We start from the raw sequence: 24,197 nt of genomic DNA, 5'->3' as shown, positions 1-24,197 counted from the left end.
TTTTGGAAGCTGTCGTATGCTTTCAATATTAAACTTTTCTGTAGGCTTTGTATTTGATGGTCCTGGCAAATTTGAAGGTCCTGGCTCGTTTGAAGGTCCTGGCTCATTTGATGGTCCGGGCTTGTTATTAGTAGATGGTCTTGATTCGTTTGAAAATTCCGGCTCATTTGATTGTACGCGTGATATTTGATCAATAACCTCCGAAATACTTTTGTAAATATCAGGCATGTTAATAATAATTTCATGAACGGGGTAAGTATTAACACGTTAATACTTACCCCACTCAATTTGTTAATTTTAGCCCCAAGGTCACTTTTTTTACTTCATCATTTAGAGAAAACAAACTATTTAAAATAATTACAAACAAATAATATAGTGTTACTGTCAATAAAATAGAGCTCGATTCATGATAAAACTATAATTTGACTCAGCGAATGCATAAATGTTAAATCGATTTATTGTAAAGAACAAAAAGTTCGCTTCCCTGTCAATCTGAGGTCACTGCACACAACCACTACAAGCGACGGCCGGTTGGCATCTGACAAGTCAGGACACGTTCGGCTGTATATATAATTTAGATTAAATTTGATAATATTATTATTAAGTTCTGCAAGTGTTTTAGTTTTTTATTATTGTGACAGCTGTTTCGGCTTACAAGGCCATTTTCAAACTGTGGTTAGGCCACATTGAGACGACGTTTTTATACTATTTCAAATGTAAATTTTGAAGGTGCATACATTGATTTATTACTGGTTACACCGATGACATGATCTATTGTTGGTTAAACCAATCTATGTTTTCCCCTCAGTAAATGGTAATGGGTTCTTAATTATTTACTAATGACATTTATAGGGCGTGCCGTTTATATGTTTAAGGAACTTGTGTGGAGGCACGAAATGAAAGAGGTCGTGAAGGTCACAGTGTTTATTGAGTCAGGTAGCGTGATGAGAGATGATGTAGGACCGATGATGTACACTCCGGATGCAGGCGGTGATGTGCTGGTCAAGCGCGGGTCAGTGAGTTGACGCCGCTGCTGGTGACCGGACTCGTTGACGGTCAGGAACTGGCGAAGAACGTGGGTCTTCAGGTACTCCAGTTCTGACAGAAAAGCCGAAGGTGCGGTGGACCTTGTAGGCGGTTGTACGGGAGGTGCATAGACCAGGGGGAAGCCGCGTGGTCTAGGTGCATGCTAGTCCGGATATAGCGCTGGTCAGATGCCCTGGAACCAGGGGGCTGAGATCCGATGTGGCGCTGTCCAGGGACGGTGGCCGCGGCCAAGGCGCTATGATGATATCCCGATGGAGTCCATGGTTGATCCGTGCGGAGCCGGGAATATTGTCCTTCGCGCGATGAAGGTGAGCGGGTTATCACTCGCGAGACTTGCAAATTGTTGATGGCTGACTGAAGACTGACTGTTCGCTGCGTCGGGCCCATTTATACAGAAAGGTCGACGGCAACAGCAGGTAGGCGAGATCGCAGGTAAAACGGAGACACTCGCTTAGTCTGGGTCCTACTGGAACTTTCGTTGGCGATGCTATTATTCCTAGGCAACAGGCTAGAACCTTCTAGTGAGTTGACGTAATGCGCCAGACCAACTCGCAACGTATTGTCGTAGGTAGCTCTAGACGTCGCGAGTAGGTAGTCACTCGCAAGTAGATAGGTAGGTCGTGATGTTTACTATTAGCGAGACAATCTGGATTATTCTCTCGCCACATATGTATTCAATTCAATTCAATTTATTATTTCTTTTTAAATTGTTAATTTTAATGCGTTTTTAAATGGTTCCATGATAACTCATCAAAATGATAATTCAACACACCTATAAAAAGTGTTATAAAGTTATGAAAAGTGATGAAAAAAAAAACTAGGTTAAATGGGTTACAAATGTAACTATTTAACCTACTTTTTGTTTCATCACTTTTGATGACTTTATAACACTTTTTAAATGTCTGTTGAATTGTCGTTTTGATGAGTTATCCGGTCATCATATTGGATACTCGATATTCGATATATTATTTTAACCTCATTTTACCAACTACCCATTTTATTTTATTTTCATTTAAATGCATCTAAAGAACAATCTTCAACTGTAAGCGAGTCCCCAATTTAATTAGTTACACTCATAATTTCTTAGTAGTAAAATATTTAGACATTTAAATTGAATTGAAAATGAATAGCCTATTTATTTATGTCAGAACTGCTTCCTAGTAACGTCGGTACATATGTAAGTACTTGACAGTTATGTTATACCTACCTTTCTCTGGATTTTGATAATGGAAGTGAAACACCGTGAAAGAAAACAATTCTGGCGTTCTGAAAGTATTTTTTAAACTCTTACTCACCGAAAGTGCTCCTAAGCCGCACCAAAAAGCCTCGCGGCCGCAAGTTCCCCACCCCCGGATTAGAGTCTAGTTTTAACTTAAGAGTTTTGTCTAGGGGCCTTACTAATAAATGTGTGTTAAATTTTACACAACGGATAAACAGCAATTATTTTGGGGGAAATGGTTGTTAAACGTTTAATGTCTCGACACTTGATACACACACGAGTATCGAGAAGTTTGGTTAACATTTATTTTTCTTTGTGTGTGTTTATTGTGTATTATACGAAATTACATATTTATGTAGGCACCTTTCATTACACACATTTAGAATTTAGTTTTTTGGAAACCTTATTGCAAATGTATATTTTTCTTGATTAATTGCATTATAATTACAATGAGTTCTTAAATAATAAAACAAACTACAGTCAAAATTGGACCATTAAATAATTTGTGGATACAGAGCATGTTTGCCCTGAGTCAAAGTCTGAATTTGTGGATTTATTTTTTATATTTTTTTTATTTATTTATTTCTATATAATATTTACAGTGTTCACATAATTATTTATATTTGCACATGATATATTTCAAACTTATAACTATAATATGTTGTGTGTAAGGTAGGTTTGAGAAGGTGAAACTGTATGTGATTAATATTGTATGTTTCGTGAACACCTCACTAGGAGAACCTGTGCTGAGGTGTTTACGTGGTTATGTATAGGTGTGACAAGTATTTATGTGTTGTAGAAGAAAGTTTTTATTTTTTATAAGTTTTAATTTTAATTAATATTATTTTATTTTTTTGGTTTTTGTAAATTGAATATTCATAAAATTTTAATGGTTTTTGTAAATTGAATATTCATAATAAATATGTAAAAAAAAAAATTAATATATATAAACATATATGTAAGTGCATATATTTGTATTGTAAGTGTGAGTATAGTTGGTAAAATTTCGAAAAACGTGTTTATTTATTATACACTTTTTATGGTTTAGTTATGTTTGGTTTGGAATTATTATGTTTTGAAAAAATAAAATATCTTGGTTTTTGATCCAGGCTGTGATATGTTTTTTGTGAATTTTTGCGGATGTATTTGCAGTTAGTAGTTGCTTCAGAGTAATGGGCATACAATTAAACAGTTTAGTAGCGTAGTATTGAAAGTGTCTTTGTCCGTGTGTGGTGTGTGTTATCGGTATGTTTAGTGTTTTATTTGTTAAGGATCTGGTTTTTAACGAGGTTTTTGGTTGAATTGGACTAATGTTTTGTAAATTTCGCTTGATTCTGTGTCGAATGGTAATTTTAGGATTATTTTAATTATCGCCTTTTGAATTTTTTGAATTGGGTCAATTGTCATTCTTGTAGCACTTCCCCAAGCTAGTATTCCATATGTGGCAATGGATTGACACTAGTACTGGGCGTTGACGATAATTCCATCCAACGCCAACGTCGTTATCGTTGGCGATTTTCAACTGTTGAAAATAACTGTTGAAAATAACGCCGACGTTGACGCAACTATAATTGATTATTTCTATTGATTTATTAACTCAGGTCTGTTTTTAGTGCTTAATTCTCCAAACTCGATGAAACCTCATTCATCACATTTGTTATTATATTTTTTAGATAATTTACTAATATGTTAGTTATTTACTATATTCAAATTATCATAAAGCATTAAACGTTATAAAAAATTACGGTCCAAGTATTTCGAATTTTGATGCTTATTCAGCTTAGTTATTTGTAAGAATATAATGTCCAGTTTTGAAAAATTAATAAGATTAGACATTTTTTAAGAAAAATAAAACTATGACTTACATTATTTGATAGGTTTACTCCAAGCTCAGTCTATTTAAGGTCCCACTTTTTTTAGCACAGTTCAGAAGTTTTTACACATAAAATTATTTATGTATAATATTTACGGTTATTAAGTCATTTAAAGGTTATTTACAGATTGTTTTTTAACGCTTTTCTATATTTTCGAATCCATATTCAAAAACACCAGCTGTCGCACTTTTCCAGCCTTAATACTGCACCTGCGGTCGGATACAATTTGTCCAGTCTTGGAAAAAATTCGTTCACAAGGAACTTTTTCAGGAAAGATTTTTTCAAAATCGGAAAATATACTCCATATTCCTTCCACCATTTGAGGGGACAACTCTTTCTATCAAGAAGATCCATTTCGAGATACATGTCCAGTTCTTTGCGGAATTTTTTCTTTGGATTATTCACTGGCTTAATTTTTTCGACTACTGAATTTAATGCATTCCAAAATGATAACGGTTCATCTGAAGATTCTGTTTGATTTTCAGAAATATCTTGCGAATAGTCTTCTTCTTCCGAGGGAGTAGGTACCCCCTTAACAAAAGTTCGTGAACTATATTTTTAAACACATTAATAGTGTTGGGATTAGAGTAATAAATCACCTTCTGTTCAACTGTTTAATATTTATCATCAGTCCAAAGTTCAATCACACTACGACACTAACACTAATAATTATTATTTATTTAGAAATTAGTTTAGTCATCAAATTTAGATCAAACACTTATGTATTTTTACATCCTAAGTAAAACAATTAATAAAAACAGATTGAATAGACGCGCGACAAATCAGTACAATCAAACTAAACGTATAGGTCATAGGAGATCGACACGATTGGACACGATACTAACAAAAAAAACAAACAAAAAATAGATCAAAATCGTATTAGGGAATCTCTATCAACGGGTGGTTCCCCGGATCATTGATGTATTATTATTATCTCTATACCCCACACACGTAATAATAATCCTACAATAAAGTTGAAAGTTGAAACTGTTGGAAGACGTTGGTTTCGGTGTTGAAAACATTACCCTGTTGTAATATTAAAGACATTGAAGATATATTTTACTGGTCGTTGATAAATTAGGTTGTCCCTTGGGGCTGCGTATCGGCCGTATTGGATGGGAAAATAAAAAAAACGTGCAGTAGGTATGTACATTAGTGTAATCTCTTGACCCTTTTGATTTAACAAGCCAAACTGTTGAAAAGAATAGGTGCAAAACGTAGCTAGGCGGCCGACGTTGGTTATTTTTTGCTTGTTGATAAATTTGATTGTCCCTTGGCGCTGTGAATCGGCCGTATTGGATGGAAAAATAAAAGAAAAACGTCTAGCCGGAGATACACAACCAAAAGACCATTTGAAATATCGAGTAATGTTGTTCACGAAGTGCAAACTCTTAACCCTTTTATTTATTAGGCAGTTGAATCGTTGACTGCGTTGAATAATATTCGCAAGTAGGTATTATATCTCAACTATTGGCGCTAATTATTGTCAACAGCGTTGGACGTTGAAGCAATATAACTATTGTTTCCAACGGCTAGTTATATTTTGATACAGTACTAATTGACACAGTGCAAAATATATGGATCTGAGTATTGTTAGAGGGAAAATGTTTTTGATGGACTTCATTAGGTACATGACTCGTTTTAGTTTATTAGTGATGAAAGTAATGTGGTCAGTCCAGCTATAGTGTGTATCAATAATAACCCCTAGGTATTTTATGTGTTTTATCCTTTCTAAACGTTCCCATTGGCAATTAAATGAAGTTTGTTCACAGTCATGTAGTAATAGGTCTATGTTAGTTAGAGGTTGGCCTCTTTGTGTCATACTGTGTTTGATGTATTTTGTTTTAAGAGGAAACCCGGGCGCTGAGAAATTTGAACAATAGATATTTTAAAAATCACTTGCTATTTCACTCTGCTCAGCGAGCGCGCTATCGATGTGTAGGTACCCACCCAACTAAGAGTGTATGCATGTTACGCTCGTCCTCCCGCCCCGCATCTCCCGTCTTCCGTCCTTCGTCATGTAGGTATATCTGGTGTTTGTGGTTATTTTTCCGACTTATATAAATATCACGCACGCACAAAATAAAAGCGGAGATACATGAGCCTCAGATGACATTTTTTAATAATTGTTCCAAATCTATTCTGCCTAATCTAAAAAACAGTTTTAGACTGAAGGAACTAAATAGGTACATTTTCGTAATAAAATAGGAGGCCTAGGTACATTATTTCATAATTTATTGTATTGCTCTTACTTACTTGACCGGTCAGTGGCTGATTGGGCATCGCGTTTGGGTACCACCCGGGCGTTCCATGTTCGATTCCTCGGCTGGCTAAGTTCTCCATCACAACACAAGCAATATCTTCCGCTTAGTGTGGTGGTAGTAGGATTTTTTCAAATGTTAGGTTATTCGTAACCCAGGAATGTTTGTCTTTCTTTTAAAAATTAATTAAATTATTCTTTCTTTCTTTGAAAATTGATTACTGTAAAGTTGAAGATAATGCTTTAACATTAAAACGGAATCACAATTACTTCTACCAAGTACAAGGCCAGTTACATATTACTCGTCGTAATTACTGTTATTTTGTTGTGTGGAGTCCTAAAGGTTTACTGTATGAAAAAAATGAGAGGGATGATTCAATCTGGAAAAAAATCGAATCACTGTTGGACGACTTCTACCACCAATGCCTTTTACCAGAAATAATTGACGGTCGCATACCAAGAAATTTACCGGCGAGAGAAAGATCTAAACCATAAATTGTTTTAATTTCATTATCTCTTTGTAAAACATTTAAAATTTTGTACAATAAAACCTTTAACAAACAAAAAATCTCATTTAATCACTGAAGACAATATAAGCGAATCTCATTTGAAACATTTTTTAATTAATTAACTGTGAAATAAGACCAATTAATCAAATAAAATTTATTTGCGCACGCCGGGTTCGAACTCGCGAATTTCGGATTGGGAGTCGAGTCTTACCACTCGACCACGCCGGAACGAATCTTATTATTGTGTAATTATTCTTATTTTGTATAGGTCTTGGCGAGGGATGCCTTTGCCCACCTAATGCGTGGCTGGCCAGATCAGGAGAGACTGGTTGAGGGAGACCTTTTGATCACATCACAATGGTAGGGATGGAATACGCTATATCTACTTATAGATAATATAGCTTAGTGTTCTCAAAGAGAGAGAGGATATACGGCCGACCCTGAGGGAAAAAAATCCCCTCAGGGCCTATGTCATCCTTGGGGATACTGTGTGGAGGGTATTTTTTTTAAGTCCTGGGAAGGAAAAAAGCATCAGGGGTGGGTAGGAATCTCGATGTCAATGTCTTCATGAATGACCATCATATGAATCCATACCTCCCACTGCGGTGCAAGGCGATGTTCTGGAATAGTCCGGCTGGAGAGATCAAAAAGTCTCCCTCATCCAGTCTCTCCCGATCCGGCCTGCCACGCAACTGGCGGACCGATGCATATATCGCCAAGACCCGGACAATCCTCACCCCCATGAACCCGGGCACCCCTGCTCAAGTCACCAAACGTAGCGAACCACTTGGGGTGACCTATGACAGAGGTAATCCAACAAATGGTTTCCGGGGCGGCGGTACCCATAACCACCTCCCAAATTGAAAATTATTATAGTACTTCACGTATAAAAATTGAATTTGGTCCAATTTTAGTAAGATCGGCAAGTATAGTATACTCGAAATAGGTCACTAAACCAAAAAAAACTAATAAAATATATCAATAACTCGGGAAAAGACAACACTAGTGCACCGACACAATTCGATATACTACGCTACATCACTTTGCTGTATATTTATTTGTCGAAATAGAAGTTAAATAAATAAAATAACAATATACATTATAGGTTATTGAAGAATTATAATATTATGCTAGTTACCCCAAAGTCATTTTTAAAAAAATTATCCATTTGAGTGTTTTGTATCCAGAGATGTGCAAAATGGGTACCCAAAACCATTTGAAATGCAAAATGGAAATGGGTCAAAACTTTTCCATTTGAAAATGCAAAATGCAAAATGGTTTTTAGAAAAGCATTTCATATGCAAAATGCAAAATACTTATTTTCAAAATGCATTGAAAATGCAAAATGGTTTCTCAAGTCAAACAATTAAAATAATTAGAATTTTTAAACAATTTTGTCATTTAATGATGGACATCAATGTAGAACAAACATTATAATAATAATAATAATAATACTCGGATGACTTGTATAGCGCCGTTTTGTATAAAAAACCTCAAGGGCGCTGAATGATACATGATGGTAAATCCAATAACACCACTACAGATTATGAAACCACAAAAAAATTGCGCGGGACTAATGTTGCCAACGTAAAAACATAGAAAGAGCTATCTAACATTTAATATTACAGCGTCATGGCTCCATGTTCAGTATTTTTTGTAATGGTATCACTCAATTGCCAGGGCTCCTACCAGGGAGCAACTTGACAAATGTAAATTATCTCTCATAGCGAGGTTGAGGACCGACTGATATTTGGGGCTTATGAAAAAAAGATGAGTGGAGATAGTAGGAAGAATGTTGCAAAAAGCATTTAAAATGGAAAATGCATTGAGAAAAGCATTTAAAATGCAAAATGGTTTTTAGAAAAGCATTTAAAATGCAAAATGGAAAATACCCATTTTGCATTTTGCATTTCCATTTGAAATGGATTTATTTGAAATACAGCACATCTCTGTTTGTATCCATATTGGCAATACGGAACAAAATCACCTCGGAGTCGGTCTGACCGTAACGGATGTTTTTTTTACAGATATTATTTTACGTAAACATATGAAATTAAAGTAAGAATATCGGAATACTTCACCAAACAAACACAAAAGTGACCAAACGGAAAAAATAATAATAAAACATCGATTACTCAGGACAACACAACACTAGAATATCGAATATCGATTTATGACTACGTGACATCACTTCGCTGTATAGAAGTGGAGCCCTAGGAGAGATCACTAGGGAGATGACGAAATATAAAATTGACATAATGGCGGTGCAAGAAACCAGATGGATAGGATCTGAGCCATTTGACACAAGAACGCATACGATACTGCATAGTGGAAATGAAAGACATCATAAATTCGGAGTGGCCTTCATAGTGGACCGGAAAATGGGAAAATGCATATTAGACTTTAAACCCATTAATGAAAGAATGTGCAGCTTACGCATAAAAACGAAATTTTTCAATGTAACATTGATCAACGTACATGCTGAAACGGAAGATAAAGAGGACATAATGAAAGATACATACTATCAGAAACTCGAACAGGTCTACGACACATTACCATCGAACGACATTAAGATGGTAATTGGGGACTTTAACGCCAAGATAGGACAGGATCCTCTGCTCCAACACATTACAGGAATGAACAGTCTACACAAGCACGCTAATAATAACGGAACCCGAGTGATTGATTTCGCAGAATCAAGAAACCTAATAGTGGCCTCGACTCAATTCCCAAGAAAAGACATACACAAACGGACCTGGACGTCGCCAGATGGTAGACACCATAACCAAATTGATCATGTCCTGATAGAAAGAAGGGGGGCAACGAGCATCACAAACGTAAGGACGTATAGGGGTGCCAACTGTGATTCAGACCACTACATGGTGGTGGCCACCTATAGGAGCCGAATTGCAAACAACAGGACACGAAAATCACCAACTTTTCCAAAAATCAATACGGAAGCTCTAAAAACACCAGAAGGCAAAGAGCAGTATCACAACGCCCTTGTAAATAGCCTACCAGATCAGATCACTGAGCAGAACTCCCAAGAATCACTCGAAAAAGATTGGAATGATATAAAAGAAGCAATTGTAAGAGCAGTGGAATCAAGTGTCGGAAACATGCCCAGACAGCCCAGGAACCCGTGGTTTGATGAAGAGTGTGAAAGAAAGATAGCTGAAAAGAATATACTCAGAAAGAAGTACTTGGAAACGTCAACAAGAAACAAAAGACAGGCGTACGAACAAGCGAGAAAAGAAACGAATAAGCTGATACGGGGAAAGAAAAGAAAATTCTTGAATGATATACTGCTAAAAATGGAACAGGACTTTGTCAATAATAATCCTAGAGAAGCATATAGGGGAGTAAACTTCTTCAAGAAGGGTTTCAAACCGAATACAACACTATGCAAAGACGCTGATGGATCAATTATATCAGATAAGGAACGAATAAAAACAGTGTGGAAAAACTACTTCTATAAACTTCTCAACCCTAATAGCGACCTGAGAAGTCACCCTATCAACATCCCCACTGAATCAAGTAATGAAGAATCAGCGAATCCACCAACAATGCAAGAAATAAATGCTGCACTAAAGAAACTTAAAAACAACAAATCACCTGGGAAAGACAACCTCCCGGCAGAGTTGTTCAAATATGGAAATGAGCATCTGAGAAATCTGCTACTCAATTTAATAACTAAAATATGGACACTGGAAAAAATCCCAGAGGAATGGCAAATAAGCATAATATGCCCAATTCACAAGAAAGGTGACAAATTAAAATGCGAAAATCATAGAGGAATATCACTTCTATGCACAGCATATAAAATCTACACCATGATACTGAAACAAAGAATTGATAAATATGCAGAAAACCTACTGGGAGAGTATCAGGCAGGCTTCCGCACCGGTAGATCCACAACAGACCAACTGTTCACCGTCAGACAGATCTTGGCAAAGTGCTGGGAATTTGACATAGACATACACCAACTATTCATTGATTTCAAGCAAGCATATGATAGCATAGATCGGGAGTGTCTATATGACATACTACTACAATTCCAGATTCCACCTAAATTGGTTAGGCTCATAAAAGCCACAATGTCAGACTCAAGATGTCAGGTCAAAATAGACGGAGAATTGTCGGAAGAATTTACAGTATCACAGGGACTTAAACAGGGGGACAGTCTGGCTCCCACTCTCTTCAACATTGTGCTCGAACATGTAATACGAAAAACACTAATAGACACTGGCTCCAATATTTGTTTCAAGAGCAGTCAAGTTGTCGGATATGCGGATGACATCAACATTGTCGGAAGATCAATTTCAGCCATTAAGGAGGTCTTCGACCCTTTAGAAACAGCGGCGCGGGAAGTAGGACTGCGAGTTAATGGTGACAAAACAAAAATGATGGTACAGAGCAGGAACCCCTCACACAGAAGAAGAAGTAGTGCACTATTTAAAGACAACTACTCATATGAAGTGGTCGATCAATTCACCTACCTGGGCTCCAGCCTGACAGAGAACAATGAGGATCCAGCAGAAATCAGAAGGAGAATCACAGCAGCCAACAAAACATACTTCTCTTTGCTGCCAGTGTTTAAGTCACGTAGTGTCCACAGAAAAACCAAAATAACCATATATAAGACCATTGTAAGAACTGTATTGGCATATGGATGTGAGGCGCTGACACTGACGGTAAAGATGGCTGAAATGCTGGATACTTTTGAAAGAAAGGTGCTGAGAAGAATATGTGGACCCGTGAAAGAGGGCGAACAGTGGCGTATCCGGCACAATATAGAATTGTACGATATATATAAGGCCCCTAGCATCTCTGCACACATGAGACTCCTCAGGCTGAGATGGGCCGGGCATGTACAGAGAATGCCGGATACACGCGTCCCAAAAAGAATTCTGACTGGTCACCCAGGTGGAAAGAGAAAAGTGGGAAGACCCAGACTGAGGTGGGAAGATGAGGTAAGAGGGGATGCAGCACAGTTTCTCCAGGTGACAAACTGGAAGTCAGCCGCTGAGGACAGGAGGAGTTGGAGGCGACTGTTGCAGGAGGCCAAAGCTCGATATGGGCTGTAGCGCCATCGAAGAAGAAGACATCACTTCGCACAAATACATACGTATTTATCTAAACCCTGTCCCCCCGACCCTTACCTCCTGAATACTGAGCGAAAGGGACACATGCAGCTCGGGATACTAATACCTAAATGAAATCTTCAAAATCGAGATTTTGTATTCCCCATTTTTCTCCTCCAAAAGTTAACCGGTATTCAATTTTTTTTTTACCAACTACATAAGAAGAAACTATTCTATGTCGGACCGCCTTGCTTTTTTTCAAAATATATTGTCTAGTTTGTAGACTGAACGTCTTTTGACTGCGTTTAAATCAGGCAATTTTATTGATTTTTGGAAGGTCATAACTTCTATAAGAAGCAATTTATCAAAAAAAACAAAACGTACCGACACGCAAGTCGCCGATATCTATTTTATGTTAAAAAAATATTTGATCTAGGGTTAAAATCCAGGAAGATAAATGGGAACTACGTTTGTATGGAAAAATCAACGCCCGGTAACGTCTTAATTGTATTAATGGTAAGAGTATTACTGTTTAGCCATTTTTTGACAATTGATAAACTTTTTTCGGCTATTATAAATACATCTTTCCATGTGGCTGCTTGACACAGAAGAACTGTATCGTCAGCGACGGTCACGATTTTACTTTCAATTTTAATGTCACACGGTTCATTTATGTAGATGAGGAATAATAAAGGACCAAGTACACTCCCCTGTGGGACTCCGTATGTAATTAAAATTGGTTCACTTGTCTTGTTGTTGGATACAGAGCATGTTTGCCCCGAGTCAAAGTCTGAATTTGTGAATACAGAGCATTCTAGCCCTGAATCAAAGTCTGAATTTGATTGTCAAAATAAAACACATTGAATGTTAGGTAAATTTTGCTGTATTTTTTATTATTTTTTAGAACTTTTACAGTGAAAGTATGTAGGTACTTAAATAAAATAGGCAGATTTGCGAAATTGGTTATTGGTTATTCGACGTAATTGTTTCACGTGACGTAAGGCCCTGGAACTTATTTTTTGCAATCTTTGACAGCGATGCAGGTAGCATCGGTTTCAGATTTTTTGCAGTAGCCCTTCTTGCACTGGCAGCCTTTAGGGTCAGACTTCTTACCGCAGCCGGTGATCCAGTTTGGCTTGGCGCAGGTCCCTCCTCCGCAGCAAGGGGGGTTCTTCACTAGCTCTGAGTTTGCATCAGTGCAGCCTGAAAATATAACATCTCAAAATCAGTACAAAGTCAAAACAAAAATTAACGGAGATTTGTTAACGTTGGTAAAACTATGAAAGGAAATAAGTAGAGATAAAGACATTTTTAACAAATTCCATGATTGAAAAACTGCACTGACAATGATACTCACTAATTATGACATCAGCAGAAATAAGTAAAAGTTGGTGCATAGAAAATTAAATAAATGACTTACACTTGGCTTCAACGACGCAATCTTTGTTAACCCTGACATATCCTGGCTTACACTTGCATCCAGGCTGGCATGGTTTTGGATCAGCTGGCTTAGTTCCCTTGAAGACATTTGTGCAAGTCAATTCTGCTGGACTGGTAGATGGGCATTTGTCGTATACTTCATTAGTTTTACATGTCGGTGGTGGAGGTGGTGCTGGAGAAAAAACATTATTAATTACATGTTTCTATATTTTTTCCTCCATCTGTTTAATCTTGGACACCAGAACGTGTTACTTTACAAACTATTTGAAGATTCATTAATATAAAGGTTTATAAAACTAGAACGACTACATTGATTAGGACACGTAGCAAAAATGAAAGAAAGCGAACCACAGAAGAGGCTCCAATTTAATACAGCTGTAGGACGAAGGTGAGGCCTACATTTAGGTGGCTGGTTGATGTGGAGACCAATACCTTAGTTTTAGGCATAAATATTTTAAAGGAAACAGCAGGAGACTTGCAGGATCAGAGGTGTTTCCTGGAGGCGATTAAGACTCTCGAAGGGTTAAGGCGCCAATAATGAATTTATGTAGATTAGATACTCAATCTTAGAGAATAGTTTGGAAGCAATATGAAAAGAAGTTTAGATATGGTACTCACGGCAATCCTTTGATAAAATACATTTGTTGTTCTTGTCGCGAATATAGCCTTCCTGGCAGAAGCATCCCTTAACGCACATAGTAATGCAGGATATTTCTTTGTCTTTGTTGTCGCAGGTCTTGGGGCAAGCAGTTCCGCAGAAGTCGAATATTTCATATGGGCCAGGGCAGTTGTAAGCTGGAAAGGTTAAGTATATCACATTTCACAATATTTTGAAAAATAATTGTACCAAAATTAGGTTAATTAAAAATATACATAAATTAGTATTACCGCATTCGCCTTCTGGGACACATACTCCGTCCTTGTTCTTTAATGTTCCTGCTTTGCAGACGCACCCAGGGTAGCACTTTGGAATCAGGTTGCAGTCAGGAACTCCGTTTGGATATTCGCAAGTTCTTCTGCAAGGATAGTTTTCGCACTTTGTGTATTCTTCTCCGTCCTTGCAAACAGGTTCTGTAAAAAAATAGAAATCAAAAACTTGAAATCTTGAAATCTACCTACTTGAAATTATTATTCAAAAGATCTTAATTACCGCAATCGCTTTTCGGGATGCAAACTCCGTTCTTATCTCTTATGTTGCCTTCAGAGCAAATGCATCCTGGCTCGCAGTCTCCTTGACAATTAGTGGACTTTTCTGGTAAATCGCAAGTGTTCTGGCAATTATTGTTGCCGCATTTGCTGAAGATTTCTTTCTCCTTGCAGACGTCTATAAAATGAATATATATTCTTTAAAAGATTCATACATTTATATATTTACTAAACCAATGCCTTGAACAGATAAACATTACAGAGAGATGATGGGGCATTTAAGTCAAAGATTAAAACAATGTCAGGAAAACATTCACACAGCAATTAATAAACAATGATATTTGGAGAGAAATTATTGATGACGAGATGGTAAACTTACCACAATTCTCAGGGACAACACATTCTCCCTTGGTATTTTTCATGTATCCATCAGCACAAATGCATCCTGGTTTGCACGGGCATGTTCCTTGGGAGGCCTTTGGATTCTCGCAAGTATCTTGGCAGTCGTTTTTTCCACATTTGCTGTACTTCTCATTTTCCTTGCAGATTTCTAAATAGAACAGTATTTAGTGACATTACAATCAAATTGTGAAAAACTAACAGGGTTTATAAGACACTTCGTCGAATACATTTCTGGTTCAACGCAAAGTCCCTTCGAGTTTCAGATTACAATGGTACCTATCATAACGAGCACCTCCTATAACGATTATTTCGCATAACGAGCAAAACAGATGATAAAAATTGCTCCCTTAACGATCGACATTTTGCATAATGATGCAGAAAGTCCATATTCACGTCACTCACCCATGTGTCGCATGTGATCACACATTTTTCCAAACTTGTGTTCAGACATTATTTGTAATTTTTTTTTCTGCAAAGTTTAATAACCCTTGCAAAAATTTACCTGAAGAAAGACCAAAAGAAGACAACCTTAAGAGAATAAAATTAACTGTAGAAAGAAAACGTCAAATCATTGAAAAGCGAGAACAAGGTATGAGTGTGGCTGATCTAGCGAGTACATTCAATCGGTCTACATGAAGGAATTGCACTATCATCAAAAACAAGGATAAAATTAAGAAGATATATTTTATGATAGATGCAACAGTAACTCCTTTACTCCAGCCTATGCACCAGTAGGTTATTTCTAACTTTAAACACTCTTCGAGCGTTGTTTTGAGGTGACTGAAGGGACAAGTCCCACTATCAGAGAGTTTTGGGAAGATCATTTTCACATCGTTACTTCCCTCAAGACTATTGACAAGGCGTAGGAAGGGGTTACCAAGAAGACCCTCACTTCTGCTAAGAATAAGCTTTGGCCAAAGGGCATTGTCGAATGTGATTTTGAGGGGTTTGAAACAGTATCCGTGGAGTCTACAGGCCAATACCATGGGACTGGAGGTGGAAAACAACGATATTGATGAGCTTGTGGAAGAGCACAGTCAAGAGCTGACCACCGAAAATTTTGTGGAGTTGCATTGTGTTTCACAGCAAGAAGTTGTGGAGGAAAGTTTGTTAGTGGATGAGGAAGAAGTAACAGAACAACAAACTTCTGGCACAATAAGAGAAATACTGAAAGCATGGAAAACTGTTACATCGTACATTGACAAACATCACCCTAATAATAAGGTGACTATGCATTCCACATATTTATTCAATGATAATGCTGTGTCAAATTTTCACCAAATTTTGAAGCATCGGCAAAAACAAATGTCTCTAGACAGTTTCCTAGTAAAAAAAGAATGAATTATTTGTCATTAATTCATAAATAAAAAACTATTTATTTCGATTTTTTTATTGTTTTTTGCAAATCGAATTTTGCAAATTGCATTCCAGATTGTTACACTCCAACAATTGATAAGTTTGTAATTTCATTTGAATAAATGATAAAAAAAAAATAAAAATTATTTAGTATTTTTTTGAAATGGAACGAATTGTATGTTACTTTGACTTATATGGGAAAAAATATTTCACTTAACGAGTGTTTCCCATAAGAAGTAAGATTCTGAAACGAAATAAACTCGTTATGAGAGGTTACACTGTAGTTCTTCCTGACAAACACATCCAGGTTTACAAGGACATGTTCCTTGAGAGGTTGTTGGATTTTGACAATCATTAGCTCCACATTCTGATATAACTTCCTTGGGCAACCTCACCTTCCACAACCTCAAACTTTACCACAAACCATTTATAACCCTCAAGCAGCTCCGGGAATACATCAGCCACAATTTGTTTTTAATATTTTCCAAACCTGTCTGCTTAAGGAAACCCGCTCCTTTGACACTCTTCAAGCGAAAGGTTTTAAAGCCATCCGACTTGGGTCTACGTTTTGACATTCACAAATTTTTAGTGTTTTATAGCCAACTTCGCGGGTACAACAGCTGCGTGATCCAAAATAACATTTGTATTCGTATTGACCTTATTTTTGTTTTCCCTGTTTAGATTCGTTTTAGAATCACTGACAGCAGACTCAATGTTCCTTATATAAAACTTATCCCTCATACTCGAAATTATTATTTAAAAGGTTTTAGTTACCGCACTCGCTTTTCGGGATGCAAACTCCGTTCTGATCTCTTATGTTGCCTTCAGAGCAAATGCATCCTGGCTCGCAGTCTCCATGACAATCGGTGGACTTATCTGGTGCATCGCAAGTGTTCTGGCAATTATTGTTGCCGCATTTGCTGAAGACTTCTTTATCCTTGCAGACGTCTATAAAATTAATAAATATTCTTTAAAAGATTGATACATTTACTAAACGAATCCCTTATATAGATAAACATTACAGAAAGATGATGGGGTATTTAAGTAAAAGATTAAAATAATGTCAGGAAAACATTCACACAGCAATTTATAAACAATGAAATTTGAAGAGTAATTATTCATGATGAGATGTTAAACTTACCACAATTCTCAGGGACAACACATTCTCCCTTAGTATTTTTCATGTATCCATCAGCACAAATGCATCCTGGTTTGCACGGGCATGTTCCTTGGGAGGCCTTTGGATTCTCGCAAGTATCTTGGCAGTCGTTTTTTCCACATTTGCTGTACTTCTCATTTTCCTTGCAGATTTCTAAATAGAACAGTATTTAGTGACATTACAAACGAGTTGTGAAAAACTAAGAGGGTTTATAAGACACTTCGTTGAATACATATTACTTACTGAAGTCATCTGATTCAACGCAAAATCCCTTCTAGTTTCTGATTACATTGGAACCTACCATATAAGCACCTCCTATTATGAATAATTCGCATAACGAGCAAAGCAGATGATTTAAAAAAAATGCTCCCTCAACAAGCGACATTTGACGAGTGACGCAGAAAGTCCCATCTTCACGTTACTCACCCATGTGTCGCATATGATCACATATTTTTCCAAACTTGTGTTCAGACATTATTTGTTATTTTTTTTGGGCAAAGTTTAATAACCCTTGCAAAAATTTACCTGAAGAAAGACCAAAAGAAGACATCCTTAAGAGAATAAAATTAACTGTAGAAATAAAACGTCAAATCATTGAAAAGCGAGAACAAGGTATGAGCGTGGCTGATCACAATCAATCGGTCTACATCAACGAATTTCACTATCCTTAAGAACAAGGATAAAATTAAGAAAATAGATGCTATGATAGATGCAACACTACTCTATTACTTCAGTCTATGGACCAGTAACTTTAAGGAACTCTTCACTAACACACTCTTTGAGCGTAATTTTCAGGTGACTGAAGGGACAAGTCTCACTCTGATAGAGTTTTGGAAAGATCACTTTCACATCGTTACTTGCCTCAAAATGATTGACAAGACGTAGGAAGGGGTTACCAAGAGGACCCTCCCGTGTGCTGAGAATAAGCTTTGGCCAAAGGGCGTTGTTGAATGTGATTTTGAGGGGTTTGAAACAGTACCCGTGGAGTCTACAGGCTAATACCATGTGACTGGAGGTGGATAACAACGATATTAATGACCTTGTGGAAGAGCACAGTCAAGAGCTGCCCACCCAAGAGCTTATGGAGTTGCATTGAGTTACAGCAAGAAGTTATGGAGGAGAGTTTGTTAGTGGATGAGGAGAAAGTAGCAGAACAACAACCTTCTGGCACAATAAGAGAAATACTGAAAGCATGGAAAACTGTTACATCGTACATTGACAAACATCACCCTAATAATAAGGTGACTATGCATTCCACATATTTATTCAATGATAATGCTGTGTCAAATTTTCACCAAATTTTGAAGCATCGGCAAAAACAAATGTCTCTAGACAGTTTCCTAGTAAAAAAAGAATGAATTATTTGTCATTAATTCATAAATAAAAAACTATTTATTTCGATTTTTTTATTGTTTTTTGCAAATCGAATTTTGCAAATTGCATTCCAGATTGTTACACTCCAACAATTGATAAGTTTGTAATTTCATTTGAATAAATGATAAAAAAAAATAAAAATTATTTAGTATTTTTTTGAAATGGAACGAATTGTATGTTACATTGACTTATATGGGAAAAATTATTTCACTTAACGGGTGTTTCCCATAACAAGTAAGATTCTGAAACGAAATAAACTCGTTATGAGAGGTTACACTGTAGTTCTTCCTGACAAACACATCCAGGTTTACAAGGACATGTTCCTTGTGAGGTTGTTGGATTTTGACAATCATTAGCTCCACATTCTGATATAACTTCCTTGGGCAACCTCACCTTCCACAACCTCAAACTTTACCACAAACCATTTATAACCCTCAAGCAGCTCCGGGAATACATCAGCCACAATTTGTTTTTAATATTTTCCAAACCTGTCTGCTTAAGGAAACCCGCTCCTTTGACACTCTTCAAGCGAAAGGTTTTAAAGCCATCCGACTTGGGTCTACGTTTTGACATTCACAAATTTTTAGTGTTTTATAGCCAACTTCGCGGGTACAACAGCTGCGTGATCCAAAATAACATTTGTATTCGTATTGACCTTATTTTTGTTTTCCCTGTTTAGATTCGTTTTAGAATCACTGACAGCAGACTCAATGTTCCTTATATAAAACTTATCCCTCATACTCGAAATTATTATTTAAAAGGTTTTAGTTACCGCACTCGCTTTTCGGGATGCAAACTCCGTTCTGATCTCTTATGTTGCCTTCAGAGCAAATGCATCCTGGCTCGCAGTCTCCATGACAATCGGTGGACTTATCTGGTGCATCGCAAGTGTTCTGGCAATTATTGTTGCCGCATTTGCTGAAGACTTCTTTATCCTTGCAGACGTCTATAAAATTAATATATATTCTTAAAAAAATCATAAATTTACTAAACGAATCCCTTATATAGATAAGCATTACAGAGAGATGATGGAGTATTTAAGTCAAAGATTAAGATAATGTCAGGAAAATATTCACACAGCAATTTATAAACAATGACATTTGAAGAGATATTAATGATGATGAGATGGTAAACTTACCACAATTCTCAGGGACAACACATTCTCCCTTCGTATTTTTCATGTATCCATCAGCACAAATGCATCCTGGTTTGCACGGGCATGTTCCTTGGGATGCCTTTGGATTCTCACAAGTATCTTGGCAGTCGTTTTTTCCACATTTGCTGTACTTCTCATTTTCCTTGCAGATTTCTAAATAGAACAGTATTTAGTGACATTACAATCAAATTGTGAAAAACTAACAGGGTTTATAAGAGACTTCGTCGAATACATTTACTTACCGCAGTCTTCTGGTTCAACGCAAAGTCCCTTTGAGTTTCAGATTACAATGGAACCTATCATAACGAGCACCTCCTATAACGAGTATTTCGCATAACAAGCAAAACAGATGATAAAAAATTGCTGCCTTAACGAGCGACATTTTGCATAACGATGCAGAAAGTCCATCTTCACATCACTCACCCATGTGTCGCATGTGATTACACATTTTTCCAAACTCGTGTTCAGACATTATTTGTAATTTTTTTTTGTGCAAAGTTTAATAACCCTTGCAAAAATGTACCTGAAGAAAGACCAAAAGAAGACAGCCATAAGAGAATAAAATTAACTGTAGAAATAAAACGTCAAATCATTGAAAAGCGAGAACAAGGTACGAGTGTGGCTGAACTAACGAGTACATTCAATCCGTCTACATCAAGGAATTGCACTATCATCAAAAACAAGGATAAAATTAAGAAGATATTATATTCTATGATAGATGCAACAGTAACTCCGTTACTCCAGCCTATGGACCAGTAGGTTATTTCTAACTTTAAACACTCTTCGAGCGTTGTTTTGAGGTGACTGAAGGGACAAGTCCCACTCTCAGAGAGTTTTGTAAAGATCACATTCACATCGCAGCGACTTGCTTCAAGATGATTGACAAGGCGTACGAAGGGGTTACCAAGAAGACCCTCACTTCTGCCAAGAATAAGCTTTGGCCAAAGGGCATTGTCGAATGTGATTTTGAGGGGTTTGAAATAGTACCCGTGCAGTCTACAGGCCAATACCAAGGGACTGGAGGTGGATAACAACGATATTGATGAGCTTGTGGAAGAGCACAGTCAAGAGCTGACCACCGAAAAGTTTATGGAGTTGCATTGTGTTTCACAGCAAGAAGTTGTGGAGGAAAGTTTGTTAGTGGATGAGGAAGATGTAGCAGAACAACAAACTTCTCGCGCAATAAGAGAAATGATAATGACGCAAATGTTGAAAGCATGGGATCTGTTGCATCGTACATTGAGAAGCATTACTCTTATTAGGAGGTGGCTATGCGTTCTACAAATTTATTCAATGATAATGCTGTATCAGATTTTCACCAAATATTAAAGTGTTGGCAAAAACAAATGTCTCTAGACAGTTTCCTATTAAAAAAATAACAGATTATTTGTCATAAATTCAAAAATAATAATCTAGTTATTTCGATTTTTTTATTGTTTTTTGCAAATCGAAATTGCATTCCAGATTGTTACGCTCCTTAACAATTGATAAGTTTGTAATTTTATTTGAATAAATGATAAATATATATTTTTTTAAATTTAGTATTTTTTTCGCATGGAACGAATTATAGTATTTTACATTGATTTATATGGGAAAAATTGTTTCGCTTAACGAGTGTTTCACATAACAAGTAAGATTCTGGAATGAAATAAACTCGTTATAAGAGGTTCCACTGTAGTTTTTCCTGACAAACATATCCAGGTTTACAAGAACACGTTCCTTAGGAGGCTGTTGGATTGGTGCAGGTATTTTGACAATCATAAGCTCCACATTCTGATATAACTTCCTTGGGCAACCTGGTGAGGTGTTCCATAACCTTCCACAACCTCAAACTTAACTATTCATAACCCTCGAGCAGCTCCGGAGATAAGTCAGCCACAATTTGTTTTTTAATATTTTCCAAACATGTCTGCATGAGGAAACCCGCTCCTCTGACACTCTTCAAGCGAAAGGTTTTAAAGCCATCCGACTTGGGTCTACGTTTTGACATTAACAATTTTTCAGTGTATTATAGCCAACTTCGCGAGTACAACAGCCGCCAGATCCAAAATAACATTTGTATTCGTACTGACCTTATTTATGTTTTCCCTGTTTAGTTTCGTTTTAGAATCACCGACAGCAGACTCAATGTTCCTTATATAAATATTATCTACCTAGTCGAAATTATTATTCAAAAGGTCTTACTTACCGCACTCGCTTTTCGGGATGCAAACTCCGTTCTGATCTCTTATGTTGCCTTCAGAGCAAATGCATCCTGGCTCGCAGTCTCCATGACAATCGGTGGACTTATCTGGTGAATCGCAAGTGTTCTGGCAATTATTGTTGCCGCATTTGCTGAAGACTTCTTTATCCTTGCAGACGTCTATAAAATGAATATATATTCTTAAAAAATTCATAAATTTACTAAACGAATCCCTTATATAGATAAACATTACAAAGAGATGATGGGGTATTTAAGTCAAAGATTAAGATAATGTCAGGAAAACATTCACACAGCAATTTATAAACAATGACATTTGAAGAGATATTAATGATGATGAGATGGTAAACATACCACATTTCTCAGGGACAACACATTCTCCCTTGGTATTTTTCATGTATCCATCAGCACAAATGCATCCTGGTTTGCACGGGCATGTTCCTTGGGAGGCCTTTGGATTCTCGCAAGTATTTTGGCAGTCATTTTTTCCACATTTGCTGTACTTCTCATTTTCCTTGCAAGTGTCTAAATTGAACAGTATTTAGTGAAATTACAAACAAGTTGTGAAAAAGTTACAAGGATTTATAAGACCTTTCGTCGAATACATTTTACTTACCGCAGTTTTCTGGTTCAACGCAGAGTCCCTTCGAGTTTCTGATTAGTTCTCCTTGACAAACACATCCAGGTTTACAAGGACATGTTCCTTGAGAGGCTGTTGGATTGGCGCAGGTATTCTGACAATCATTAGCTCCACATTCTGATACAATTTCCTTGGGCCGACAAGCTAAAACAAGAATTTTATTTGAAGGACTAGATAAGCATCTAACCAGTTTACACAAATAACCTAACCTAACCTAACTACACAAATGAATAGGTACCGCAAGGTAGAGACGCCGGACGCCTGGAAGCACCCCGGGAAGCTAGGTTCCTATCGACCAGGGAAAGAGAATGAGAATGATAAATATTCAAGCGTTGTCGGGGTATAAACAAGCAAAGTCTTACCAACAAGGCAATGCTCTAATAATTGCAATAATAATACTGAAGGAAAATTATACGAAAATAATTCATTTCTTGATTTAAATGGAATCCAATTAGAAAAACAATTTTTTTGGTAATCAACAACAAAAGCTCTCTGTGTAGGAAATAATTGACTTTCCGAGGGTCTGCTAACCGCCTTAATTTTTATTTTATCTCTTTTTTACTAAGAATTGGATGACGCCAGTATGCAAATATGATAATAATTAGCTAGTCCTTAAATTTCAATTGCCAAAATGAAATTATTATCACAATATACTTGAAAATCAATAATATTTACTTGGTGGTGGCGGCCTGGTGGTATATACCTTCGGAGGTTTTGTCGGAGGTTTTGTCGGAGGTTTTGTCAGAGGCTTAGTTGTAGCCTTGGTTGGTGTTGGGTAGCCCCCTGCAGAAGAGAGAGCAATCTGGGCACACAGCACCAGGGCGGCCAACACTAGAAATCTCATGGTTAATTAGACTTCACCTCAACTACACCAGTCGAACAAGTGTAGTTCCTCAAACTCTCAAATCTTTTATAGGAATCGAAATGGCACAATCAATATGTGCCTTGCAAATTGACATTGTAGTAGTATTTGCGATGAAATCAATTCTATTTAAGATAAATAATATTTAAACAATTGGTATACCCGCATGATGAGGTTTCTGTTCAGAACAATACGACAGTAAAGTTGAACAGGTGTAATATTTTTTGTTTACTTTGTTGATGCTATTTTAAATTGTTCCCGTGGGCAGCAGGGGTGTGAAAAGAAAACAAATCTGAAATTAATAGCTTTTAATTCAATTCCAGTTCATGTTTTCACCAAATGCTAATTTTAATAATAAATACAAATAAAAAATTTAAATCTTGATAACCAAATTTTATGAACCATCATTTTGGAATCATCAAATCATGTGCAATTAATAAAAAGTTTGTTTAACTTATAGCATTCATGG

The 24,197-nt window shown here is 36.7% G+C and overlaps 1 protein-coding gene across 2 annotated transcripts in view; it reads right to left on the bottom strand.

The window, feature by feature from the left end:
- Positions 1–23,764, bottom strand: part of LOC149421117 (zonadhesin-like) — a 56,765-nt gene extending 33,001 nt beyond the window's left edge. Inside the window, exons 1-14 of one of the 2 annotated variants that reach the window (XM_089635821.1) lie at positions 23,542–23,760; positions 22,843–23,010; positions 22,581–22,751; positions 22,215–22,388; positions 20,009–20,179; positions 19,643–19,816; positions 17,479–17,649; positions 17,112–17,285; positions 14,959–15,129; positions 14,584–14,757; positions 14,322–14,504; positions 14,052–14,228; positions 13,414–13,605; positions 12,859–13,196 (exon numbers count right to left, since the gene is read on the bottom strand). In XM_089635821.1, coding sequence (XP_089491947.1) covers positions 13,006–13,196; positions 13,414–13,605; positions 14,052–14,228; positions 14,322–14,504; positions 14,584–14,757; positions 14,959–15,129; positions 17,112–17,285; positions 17,479–17,649; positions 19,643–19,816; positions 20,009–20,179; positions 22,215–22,388; positions 22,581–22,751; positions 22,843–23,010; positions 23,542–23,710 — 2,460 coding nt within the window. In that variant the 5' untranslated portion in view covers positions 23,711–23,760 and the 3' untranslated portion in view covers positions 12,859–13,005. Of the gene's footprint in view, positions 1–12,858; positions 13,197–13,413; positions 13,606–14,051; positions 14,229–14,321; positions 14,505–14,583; positions 14,758–14,958; positions 15,130–17,111; positions 17,286–17,478; positions 17,650–19,642; positions 19,817–20,008; positions 20,180–22,214; positions 22,389–22,580; positions 22,752–22,842; positions 23,011–23,541 lie in introns of those variants that run through there. The other variant, XM_089635820.1, reaches the window with a different exon arrangement.
- Positions 23,765–24,197: the final 433 nt, after the last annotated feature.

Source organism: Hesperophylax consimilis, chromosome 9 (genome assembly GCF_061612785.1).
Source record: "Hesperophylax consimilis isolate HC1 chromosome 9, BYU_Hcon_1.0, whole genome shotgun sequence".
NCBI classification, from domain to species: domain Eukaryota; kingdom Metazoa; phylum Arthropoda; class Insecta; order Trichoptera; family Limnephilidae; genus Hesperophylax; species Hesperophylax consimilis.
This window is presented reverse-complemented; position numbering and strand designations above follow the sequence as displayed.